At 62.6% G+C, this 10,641-nt stretch overlaps 1 protein-coding gene across 2 annotated transcripts in view; it reads left to right on the top strand.

The window, feature by feature from the left end:
• ZNF512B (zinc finger protein 512B) overlaps positions 1-10,406 on the top strand; it is a 17,445-nt gene extending 7,039 nt beyond the window's left edge. Inside the window, exons 4-20 of one of the 2 annotated variants that reach the window (XM_014446617.2) lie at positions 1,711-1,833; positions 2,136-2,278; positions 2,626-2,754; positions 2,872-3,710; positions 3,825-4,051; positions 4,157-4,228; positions 4,330-4,476; positions 4,637-4,761; positions 4,832-4,924; positions 5,120-5,218; positions 5,297-5,467; positions 5,620-5,814; positions 6,026-6,127; positions 6,392-6,454; positions 6,767-6,865; positions 7,069-7,310; positions 10,238-10,406. In XM_014446617.2, the coding sequence (XP_014302103.2) occupies positions 1,711-1,833; positions 2,136-2,278; positions 2,626-2,754; positions 2,872-3,710; positions 3,825-4,051; positions 4,157-4,228; positions 4,330-4,476; positions 4,637-4,761; positions 4,832-4,924; positions 5,120-5,218; positions 5,297-5,467; positions 5,620-5,814; positions 6,026-6,127; positions 6,392-6,454; positions 6,767-6,865; positions 7,069-7,310; positions 10,238-10,385 (3,017 nt within the window). In that variant the 3' untranslated portion in view covers positions 10,386-10,406. Of the gene's footprint in view, positions 1-1,710; positions 1,834-2,135; positions 2,279-2,625; positions 2,755-2,871; positions 3,711-3,824; positions 4,052-4,156; positions 4,229-4,329; positions 4,477-4,636; positions 4,762-4,831; positions 4,925-5,119; positions 5,219-5,296; positions 5,468-5,619; positions 5,815-6,025; positions 6,128-6,391; positions 6,455-6,766; positions 6,866-7,068; positions 7,311-10,237 lie in introns of those variants that run through there. The other variant, XM_023745527.1, reaches the window with a different exon arrangement.
• The last annotated feature ends 235 nt before the right edge of the window (positions 10,407-10,641 follow it).

Raw genomic sequence — 10,641 nt, 5'->3', positions numbered from 1 at the left:
GGCCGAACGAGCCGGCCTTTTCCCTGCTCCTCCTTCCTCAGAAAAAGTCGCCATTTTGGTTCACTGCCCTCCCCCCTCCCCAGGCGCCCGCGATCGGCCCTTCCGGGGCCAGGCCCGGCCCTCCCCGCGCAGGTGACAGGTGTGCCGCGAGGCCAGCCGCCAGGTGTGCATCCCCTGGCCAGCCTCTTAGGCGCGCGGGGGCCGGAGCTGGGGTCCAGGGCCGAGAGGCCTTGCCGTTGCCTGGCTGGCTGCCTGTGGTCAGCGCGTGGTGCCCCCACAGCCCAGCGAAGGTCCCACCTTTCCGTCCCTGCTGGGCCCTCCCGGAGGGTGGAAGCCCTTTCTCCTGTTGTGAGAGTTGCAGGCCTGGATGGAAGGAGGGTCTCTGCCTCCTACGCCAGCCCTGGCCCCAGGCCCCCCAACTTTGAATTTTCCTCTCAAGCTGGATAAAGACTGGGAGGGGGGTCCCAGCAGGCATCTGCACCAACGCCACTTGAGGTCATCATGGGGCTTGGGTGGCTGATGGTGGCAGGTCTCCTGTGGAAGTGGCAGCGTGAGGCCTTTCAGAGAAGTTTGTTCAGACCTTTCTAGACCTATACCTCTCTCCAGGCCCAGGATCTGGGCACCTCCTGGGCAATGGGCAGTGACTGTACTGACCTCTGACCTCAACCTTACTGATAGCTTCTGTAATTCCCTTCCCATCCTCTCTGATCTCAGTTAGTTAGAAACTGCCAGGACATGTGGAGTCACTTGTTCACATCGCCCCCTACCCACCCTCTTCTGCAGCCTTGGGTGTCCCTGTTAGAGGACCCAGTAGGACTGAGCTCAGAGTCCCTCCAGTTCTCATGCCCATGCAGGCCCAGCTCACGTGGCGAGGTGTTCCCTGTGGCTGGTGGCCAGTAGTCTCTGCAGTGGTGCTGGTGGCCCTGTAGATGGGGACAGAGAGGTTCCAGAGGGTGGAAGTGAGGACAGCCAGGTGGAGGATGGCCGAGGAGCCCAGCCTGCATGTGGCCTCTCTCGGGGTGGAGGGGCCCCAGCAGGAACAAACAGAGAGAGGGTCACATAGGAAGGATCCACTAGGACAGGGACCTCCTTCCTTGGTCCTGCCTCTGGAAAGGGCCGCATGCAGTTGGGGAGGGGTTAGGGGTCCTCAGTGCCCGCATTGGCCATCTTCCATCTGTGTCCTGGGAGAACGATCCAGGGGCACCTGCCTGGGTAGGGTGGCATTGCCTTGGGGCTGGGTGGGGCTGTGAAGGAAGGTGTCCCAGGGTGCCCGGCCAACACAGCCTGAGTGCCAGCAGCCATGTGGTGTCATAATTGGCCCCAGGAGCGATGCTGTTAATCTCCTGCCTGAGCACTCTCCCTCTCCTGGGGCCACCCAGCCCCGTGCCGGGCGTGAGGTGCGTGGCTCTCGGCACCTCTGCACTGTGTCTAGGACGCATGGAGCCATTGGACCTGATGAGGGTCTCAGGACAGGGTCAGATCCTTCCAAGCTGATGGGGTCTCCTGGGGAGAGCTCAGCTGGGCAGTCACTCCCCTAAACTAGAAGCCCCCCATCACCTGCTTTCCCTGTGACCAAGAGCACAGGCAGGCTGGCTCCCTTTTCTGCAGCCAATGAGCAGGTCTGTCTGGGGGTGGGGTGCAAGGACAGCCATTTCAAGTCCCGAGAGCCGGCCCTGATGGACCTCACAGGTCTGTCCACTTGCTCTGCAGCAATGACTGATCCTTTCTGTGTTGGAGGCGGCCGCCGGCTCCTGGGGTCCAGCAAGAGTGGGCCTGGGAAGGATGGCAGCCAGAATGAGGTCCGACTTCCTGTGCGGCATGATCCAAAGCTGGGTAAGAGGGGTCAGGCTAAGGTCAACTCCAAGCTGTTGGGAGCAGCAGTGCTGAGTGGGCCACCTCCCGAATGTCCAGCTCCTGGGTGCCAGGTAGCTGCCTGGGCTCCTGAGAGCCTTCCCAGGGTGGGGGCAGCCAGGGGCCCTGGATTCTTGTCCTAGGCTGACTACAGCCTTCCATCCCCAACCCCATGCCTCATCAGGGGGGGGAATGAGGCTCACTCCAGGCCTCACCAGGCTCCTGGATAGCAGGAAAGACTACAGGGAGCACAGCTCCAAGCCTTGATGTGCCGTGTGCTGCAGGGTTGCCGGTGGCCCGGGGTGGGCAGACAATGCCTAGCCAGGCCCCACTCTGCTTTGACCCGGGAAGTCCAGCCAGCGACAGGACAGAAGGGAAGAAAAAGGGGCGTCCGAAAGCTGAGAACCAGGCCCTCCGAGACATTCCCGTGAGCTCCCTGAGGGCTGGGTGGGGCTCATGCTGGGGTCTGCCTGTAAGGCCATTGCCCTGCCTTTGCTTGCCATCCACATGTCCAGCACCAAGCCCTCAGCCCACATCAGTGGGCCACTCTGTGCCTAGGGATTCGTGGCGTGGCCTGGGGCCCAATGGACCATGTTCGTGGGCCCTCAAGAGCACCCTCACTGCTCAGGGTGGCCTGGATCTTGCTGCGGTCCCAAGGTCAAGGGCTCCTACAGTCTGTCTGCCCTGCAGGCCTGGGCAGGGTGCTGAGTCTGGGGCTCGGGTCAGCAAAGGCCGGTTGGCTGAGGGTCAGCAGCCTGGCCTTTCCCATGCCAGCTCTCTCTGATGACCCAGTGGAAAGACGAATTCAAGGTGCACTCACGGGTGAAGTGTCCCAGCTCAGGGTGCTGGCTGGAGTTCCCCAGCATCTACGGGCTCAAGTACCATTACCAGCGGTGCCAAGGGGTAAGGGGCTGTGGGCTGGGGAAGAGGAGGCCTGAACCCACCCTGCCCAGCTGCTGGCTCGGGTGTGTCTGCACAGAGACCTGGGCAGCCCATGCCACGCCTGCCCTCTCTACCCAGGGTGCCATCTCAGAAAGGCTGACCTTTCCCTGCCCCTTCTGTGAGGCCGCCTTCACCTCCAAGACCCAGCTGGAGAAGCACCGGATTTGGAACCACATGGACCGACCCCTGTCTGCCCCCAAGCCTGGGCCAGTCAGCCGGCCAGTCACCATTAGTCGGCCCGTTGGGGTCAGCAAGCCCATTGGAGTGAGCAAACCTGTCACTATTGGCAAGCCTGTGGGTGTCAGCAAACCCATCGGTATCAGCAAGCCAGTGACGGTCAGCAGGCCTGTGCCGGTCACCAAACCAGTGACAATCAGCAGGCCTGTGCCGGTCACCAAACCAGTGACAATCAGCAGGCCTGTGCCGGTCACCAAACCAGTGCCGGTCAGCAGGCCTGTGCCGGTCACCAAACCAGTGCCGGTCAGCAGGCCTGTGCCAGTCACCAAACCAGTGCCGGTCAGCAGGCCTGTGCCGGTCACCAAATCAGTGACGGTCAGCAGGTCCGTGCCGATCACCAAGGCTGTGCCGGTCACTAGACCTGTGCCGGTCACCAAGCCCATACCAGTCACCAAGTCTGTGCCCGTCACCAAGGCAGTGCCAGTCAGCAAGCCAGTGCCAGTCACCAAACCAGTGACCACAAACAAGCCGGTGCCGATGACAAAACTTGTGACAGTTACGAAACCTGTGCCAGTCACAAAGGCCGTGACAGTCAGTAGGCCCATTGTGGTCAGTAAGCTGGTGACAGTCAGCAGGCCCATGGCCATCAGCAGACACACACCGTCCTGCAAAATGGTGCTGCTGACCAAGTCTGAGAACAAAACTCCTCGGGCCACGGGGAGGGCCAGTGGGAAAAAAAGGTATGGGGGTGCCTTCCAGATGGGGGGGGGTGCTCGCCGGCTGCAGCCTGGGGTGATGGCCCGCAGCGAGCCCCTGATCCCCCTGCCTCCTGCTCCGTACCTCCCTCACTACAGGGCTGCGGACAGCCGGGACGCCTGCCCCCTCCCACCCAAGCAGGCGCGGTCAGAGAGCGGGGAGTGTGGCCCACCCACCACAGGCCAGGGCTCAGCTCTCCAGCCCAGCACAGACCCCAGCAGTGGCCCCCTTTCTCTAGGCAGCAGGCCCTTGGGGGGCAAGGAGGTGCCAAGGGCCACAGGCCCTGTGTCCCTGCCTGAAGAGGGAGCTGAGCGCATGAAGCACAGTAAGACGGGGCGGGGGGTTGTGGCAACAGCCAGGACGGGCAGTGGCCAGCCTCCCGATGGTTATTTGACCAGATCTTGGCCCTCGTTTCTCTCCCCTGAGTCAGGAAGGAAACAGAAAACACCCAAGAAGTTCACGGGGGAGCAGCCATCCATCTCAGGAACCTTCGGACTCAAAGGTGAGGCCCCAGTCAGCTGGGCACCGGTGGGACTGGGTTCATGCACAGGTGTGCTCAGGCCCTTGGCCCACACCTGCGCCACCCCACACATGTGCACACAGGCCTGGCCAAGGCAGAAGACAAGTCCCGAGGCTACCGTGCCAAGAAGCAGGAGGGGCCTGGCCCCGAGGATGTCCGAAAGAAGGCGCCGGCCCCCGCCAACACTGTCAGCAAGGAGGCGCCGGCCCCCGTGGCCCACTCAACCCCAGGTGGGGGCTGCTGTGTAGGGGGCACAGGCTGGATCTTGACTGTGAGGTGGTTACTGGACCACACAGACGGGGCCTGAGTGTGGACCCTGGGCTCTGTGCTTGGCGTTCAGGGCATCTGGGAGCCCGAGACAGCCCCTGAGGCCCTGGCTCTGCCCCACAGGTGGCCCTGAGGAACAGTGGCAGCGGGCCATTCATGAACGGGGGGAGGCCGTCTGCCCCACGTGCAACGTGGTCACCCGGAAGACCCTCGTGGGGCTCAAGAAGCACATGGAGGTGTGTCAGAAGGTAAGGCTGCCCCAGGGGCTTCTGGGGGGAGGTGCCCCAGAGCAGCTGCTCATGGGTCCCTGGTCTGCAGCTGCAGGATGCCCTCAAGTGCCAGCACTGCCGGAAGCAGTTCAAGTCCAAGGCCGGTCTCAACTACCACACCATGGCTGAGCACAGCGCCAAGGTACACCACAGGGCCCAGCTGCCACCAGCCTGCCCACTGACACTGACCACAGGCCTCCCCTTCATCTCACCCACCCTGCCCAGCCCTGCCCACTGTCCTTTCATTCCCACACTGCCTGCCCATGAACATCTGTGGCTCCAATTTGGGGCAGGGGCCCTATGGGGATGAGGCACTGAGGCTGGGCCTGCCCCCCAGCCCTCTGACACGGAGGCCTCCGAGGGGAGTGAGCAGGAGGAGCGCGAACGACTGCGCAAGGTGCTGAAGCAGATGGGGAGGCTGCGTTGCCCCCAGGAGGTCAGTGGGACGACAGGGGGGACAGGGTGGGGCGAGGCACAGCCCTTCGCTGGCCTCTTACTGACCCGTGACCCCCAGGGCTGTGGGGCCGCCTTTTCCAGCCTCATGGGCTACCAGTACCACCAGCAGCGCTGTGGGAAGCCGCCCTGCGAGGTAGACAGTCCCTCCTTCCCCTGTACCCACTGCGGCAAGACCTACCGCTCCAAGGCTGGTCATGACTACCACATGCGCTCGGAGCACACAGCCCCGGTGAGTGGCCAGTCTGCCTGTCCTTCAGGCAGCGAGTATGCATGTCCCCCCTCCCCCTTGCTCATGTGCCCCTGCCCACAGCACATGTCTGGTTCACTGCACCTTCAGGCCATGTGGCTCCTGTTACTCACCTTGGCCTCCTCACCCTGCAGCCCCCCGAGGAGCCCCAGGACAAGCCCCCTGAGGCCGAGGACCTGTTGGGTATCGAGCGGACCCCCAGCGGCCGCATCCGCCGCACGTCGGCCCAGGTTGCCGTGTTCCACCTGCAGGAGATTGCAGAGGACGAACTGGCCCGAGATTGGACCAAGAGGCGGATGAAAGATGACCTGGTGCCTGAGACGGCTCGGGTGAGCCACCTGGGCTCTGAGCAGGATGTGCCTCCACGTGGGGTCCCCTGTGATGGCCCTGCCCCCTGTGACCTGGGCCAGCGGCTGACCTCCAAGGTTCAGATCTCCCTATGGAGGGTACAATTGAGGGCCTCTTTAGAGCAGTGGGAGTGTCGCTGTCAGCTCTGGCCCAGCTGCCGGGGCTCACCCCAGTGCCTGCCTGTTTTCACAGCTCAACTACACTCGGCCAGGCCTCCCCACACTCAACCCCCAGCTGCTGGAGACCTGGAAGAACGAAGTCAAGGAGAAAGGCCACGTCAACTGTCCCAATGACGTGAGCTGGGGCAGGCTGGTGGGTGGGCAATGGGGACTTAGGGACAGAGAGCCCAGGTATGGCCCTGGGTGGCAGCCTTCCAAGTGGCCAGCCTACCTGTGGTCCCTGGGCCTCTGCAGGGTGCTCAGACAGAACCCTGTTGGCAGAGAGGCCTCGACCTCAGCCCCAGAGGCCCAGCCTGCCCACAAGTCTCCATGGGGTAGGAGCTATGATTTGTGTGGGGGCGCTGCCGGGAGGTCCTCCCCATGATTGTCTCCTGCCCAGTGCTGTGAAGCCATCTACTCCAGTGTGTCCGGCCTCAAGGCCCACCTCGCCAGCTGCAGCAAGGTGAGTCCCAGGCTGTCCACCATGTGGACAGGTGCTCAGCAGTGCCCCCGGGACCCACACGTGGGACATGCGCCCTTGCCTTTTGGGCAGCCTCTTCCATGAGCCCAGGGACCAGCCGGTGCTCCGTGACCTTTGCCATCCCCCAGCCACAGACATGAGTCAGTCAGTCTCAAGTTGTTCCGCCCATGGGCTCCTCCCGTGGGTACCAAGGGGCATGCTGACCTGTCTAGATAAGCCAGGGCCACCTTCCCTGTAACTGCAGGTGGGGAAGTCCCGTCCAACACCTGGGGCTGAGCTGCCCGTGTCTTGCAGGGAGACCACCTGGTGGAAAAGTACCGCTGTCTGCTGTGTCCGAAGGAGTTCAGCTCTGAGAGTGGCGTCAAGTACCACATCCTCAAGGCCCATGCAGAGGTGGGTGGCACAGCCTGTGCCAGGGGCCGGGGCCTGTGCCTGGACGGACTGGGCGGCGGGGGGGGGGGGTGACGTTTGAGTGAGAGGCCAACATGGAAAAACCTGGCGCTTCTCGTGCTTCTCTCCCAAGTGGCTTCAGCTCCCGAGGTTGAGAGGCTCAGCGCCCTCTGTCCGGGCCTCTGTGGCTGTTTGTCTCTCCCCAGAACTGGTTCCGCACTTCGGCAGACTCGCCTCCCAAACACAGGAGCCAGGGATCACTGGTACCCAAGAAGGAGAAGAGTCTGGCAGGCGGGAAGAAGCGGGGCCGCAGGCCCAAGGAGCGGCTCCCTGAGGAGCCTGCACCCAAGATGGCCCCCCGCCAGGAGGACTGGCCCCCAGGAGGCAGAGACAAGGGGGCCCAGGACTCCACTGGCCGGAAGGTGGGAGCCAGCAATTCACCCGAGAAGTGAGCATGGTGGCTGGCAGGGCCTGCCCCCACGCTGGCCAAGCCCTCCTCTGTCCAGAGTGGGGTAGCTAGCTCTGGGATACCCTGCCCTCCACTTCCCCACCCCCATCCCTGCCTACCCCTTTGTCCAGTGGGGCAGCCAGCCCTGCTCTGCTCCTTGAAGGTGGCCCTTCCCCTTGCAGGTTGCTGCAGGCACACCTGGGCTGGGGCTCCCTGAGAAGGGCCAGTGGCAGTCACAGAAGTGCAGTCGCCTGGAGGGACATTCACAGGCCTGGCAGAGCCTGGAGGGGTAGAGGGAGGGTCTGCAGCCTGGGCCTCGGTGCCATGGGGGTGGTGCAGAGTGGCCAGATGCCTTTTGGCCCCGGCCATGAGCGCTGCGTGCCCCACCTGCTTCCTCAGGCCCAAGGCTCGGGGGTCCCTGCTTCTGGGCTGATGAAGGTACCTCAGCAGCCTCGCCTCTCTACCCAACACTGGAACCCCAGCACCCCCAGCTACCTCCCTGGACAGACCCTGAGTCTGATCGCTGCCGTGCTGACCTGGTGGTCCGTCCCCTTCACCCTTCCCGCCTCTGGTTCCTCAGCTTCTGTTCTCTACCTCTCCAGGCCCACCCTCCCTGCCGGTGTGACCCCTGCTGTGCTTGGGCCCCGACCCACTGGCTTGTGTCCATCCTGGTGGGGAGAAAGTGGCCCCGCCAACGGGCTCTCTGCCACCCCCAGCGGTACTCCCTGCTTGGGGCAAGGGAGGGCCTCTGGTTTTCCGCTTGCAGGGCAGCAGGAGCTGGGGCCACGAGGAGCACGCTCTGAGCACGCTCTAGCTTGGCCGTCACTGTGGGCCTGGCTGGGATAGCCTGATAGGTTAGGGATAGCCCAGTCTGGGCCCTGGGGCCGTGGGCATGTCGGGGAGGGAACTGAGCCCAGCTCTGCGGAGTGAGCACTGCAGGAAGCAGCCTGTCTGCTGGTCTGGCCTGGCCTGTGGCCAGGCTCCTGTGGGAACACCCCACCCTTTGTTTTTACCTGCCCCTTTGTTTCTGGTTGCGTGGTATTTTGATGTGAGAGCTGAAGGCCAGGGAGGGGCTCGCTGAGGTCACAGTAGGTTGATGGGAGCTCGGGCTGCCTTGGCTCCCTTTGGGACCTTGAGGACAGCTAGGCCTGCAGGTTGGGCAGGGTTCAGGCTGGAGTCCAGGGCACCTGGAGGAGTGGGTCCACACCTCTGGCCTCCTCCCTGGGCCCCGCCTTCCAGCTGTGGCGTGGCCTGGGGAGGAGGACACTCAGAGTCACTGGGTTTGGATGGAGGCTATTTTCCATAGGGGGCGGGGGTGGGCTGAGGGCTCGGCCTTGCCGATCCTGGACGATGTGAATTTTGATACTTTCCTGTGTGCTTGTTTCTCCTGGGTGTGTAGTGGATGCCAGTCTTGTGGCTGTGACAAGTAACAACCTTTTTTTATTCTGTTTTTTATACAAAAACTTACAACAATCTGACATTTTGGTGCTAAGGGTCTCCTGGTGCCAATGGTGGATCTGGGGACTGGGCTAGGGTCCCTGGGGTCCCTCCTCTGCTCAGGGAGGCAGTACTGACTGGGCACCCTTCTGCCTCAAGCTGCCATCCTCACCCAGCCCTGGAGAGGAGGGGCTCCAAGCTGGTCTGGGCTCTCCTCGCCCTGCAGTAGGGGGACAGATTCCCAGGGGCTGGGGGCCAGGTCACTGTGCTGCCTGTCTCTGGATTCTTTGTCCAGAGCTCTGACCCTGGGCAGCCTGGCCTGGTGGTGTAGGGAGGGGATGTAGAGATGTGGATTCTTCCTACCCGCACACATGGCACATGGGAGTGACCCAGTGTCAGTCAAGGTGGGCACAGGGGCTGGGCTCTGGGTGTCACTGTGGTGTGGAGCCGGTGGAGGTGGGTCAGGCAGCCACTGCAGGGGCAGCCTCAGGAGGGGAGGGGAAGCAGGCGCTGACAGGAGCCCCAGGTACACTTTCTTTGCCCTTGTCACCAATGGCTGGAGGAGGTTGGACCTCAGCACCTCTACTGGGGACAGCCGCCTGCCCCAGCCTCTCAGGTACTTGGCCCTTGGGGTGTGAGGGGCTGGTTTTTGCTGGGGGGTGTTTCCAGGTCACCCTCCAAAGTCCACAGATGGCCCCTGGAGTGGGACCCCTGCCCAGATGTGTGGGAAGAGGTGGGGTCTTGGATAACTTGATGTTTAGCACTTTAACCCCTTTTTTGTCTCTAAAGGGTGTGGGGGCTGCTGCCAAAGCGGCGGGTGGGTTGGACCCAGCTCCCTACACCCCAGTTCTGGTGGTTGAGTGCAGGGCAGAGCCCTGGGGGCTCAGCAGGATCTGCCCACCTCCACTCTGGCAGGAACACGGCCAGGTAACCTGGCCTTGGCTGACACCTTCAGCGAGAGGGTCCAGAGTGGCAGACTCCAGGGTGCAGTAGGCACGGACTATGCCCGAGACCCAGCCCAGGGCACAATGCCGGGTCCCTTTCTGAAGATCTACCTCTGGCCCTGCCCACCCTTTTGCCCTGAGAACAGGAAAGGGCTGACACTTCACACAAAAATAGGATGCACTTTATTTGCTTGTGCAAAGGCAGATGGATGAGGGTGTCTCCTGATGTGACTGGTGGCCCTCAGCTGTAGCCTGCCCCCCGCCCCCCTGTTCCTCTGGTTCAGAAGGGAAAGGACCGGTGCACCCTGACCTGCGGGAGGCAGGGCTGTCCCCGCGAGTCCTCGCTCTGCGGCCTCAGGAGGCTAGTCCCGGAACTGAGGTTCAAGGGGGCCGGCCAGTTCTTCCCGCCTGGCGGACACGCGTCCTTACTTTGGGTTTCTTGGTTTGTTTTTTTTAATGCCAGTTCTCCGTACATAAGTGCATTTTGAAAGAGAGGTTCCAACTATCCCTTGTAACCATATATATACACATATTCTATCTACAAAGTGTTTATTTGCAAGATGTTTTGACGGCGGCGAGCTCGGGCCCTGCTCACCTCGTGACCGTCTGTCCCGGTCCTCGTCCCCGCCCCCAGGCCCTGAGTGGCACGGGCGGGCCATCAACTGTATGTATTAAAAATGACTGTATCAAATAAATGTCTATTGATGGTTTTCCAGGGGCTGTGTGGGCTGAATTTGTGGCAACATGCGAGGTGGGGTCCTTTCCCGGCTGACGATGCCCAATGAGGGGGGGGGGGGTGGGGGGGGTACCCAGCCGCATAGCCTTGTGGGATTTGTAGTCCGCGGGACGCGCCCGCAGGCTCCCAACTGCGGCTCCAGCGGCCCACCCCGCCCATTCGTCAGCGCTGAGGCTGGAGCTCCATGGGGAGCCCCGGGCTCCGCGACGCTCCT

Source organism: Myotis lucifugus, unplaced genomic scaffold (assembly GCF_000147115.1).
Source record: "Myotis lucifugus unplaced genomic scaffold, Myoluc2.0 scaffold_555, whole genome shotgun sequence".
Classification (NCBI taxonomy): domain Eukaryota; kingdom Metazoa; phylum Chordata; class Mammalia; order Chiroptera; family Vespertilionidae; genus Myotis; species Myotis lucifugus.
This window is presented reverse-complemented; position numbering and strand designations above follow the sequence as displayed.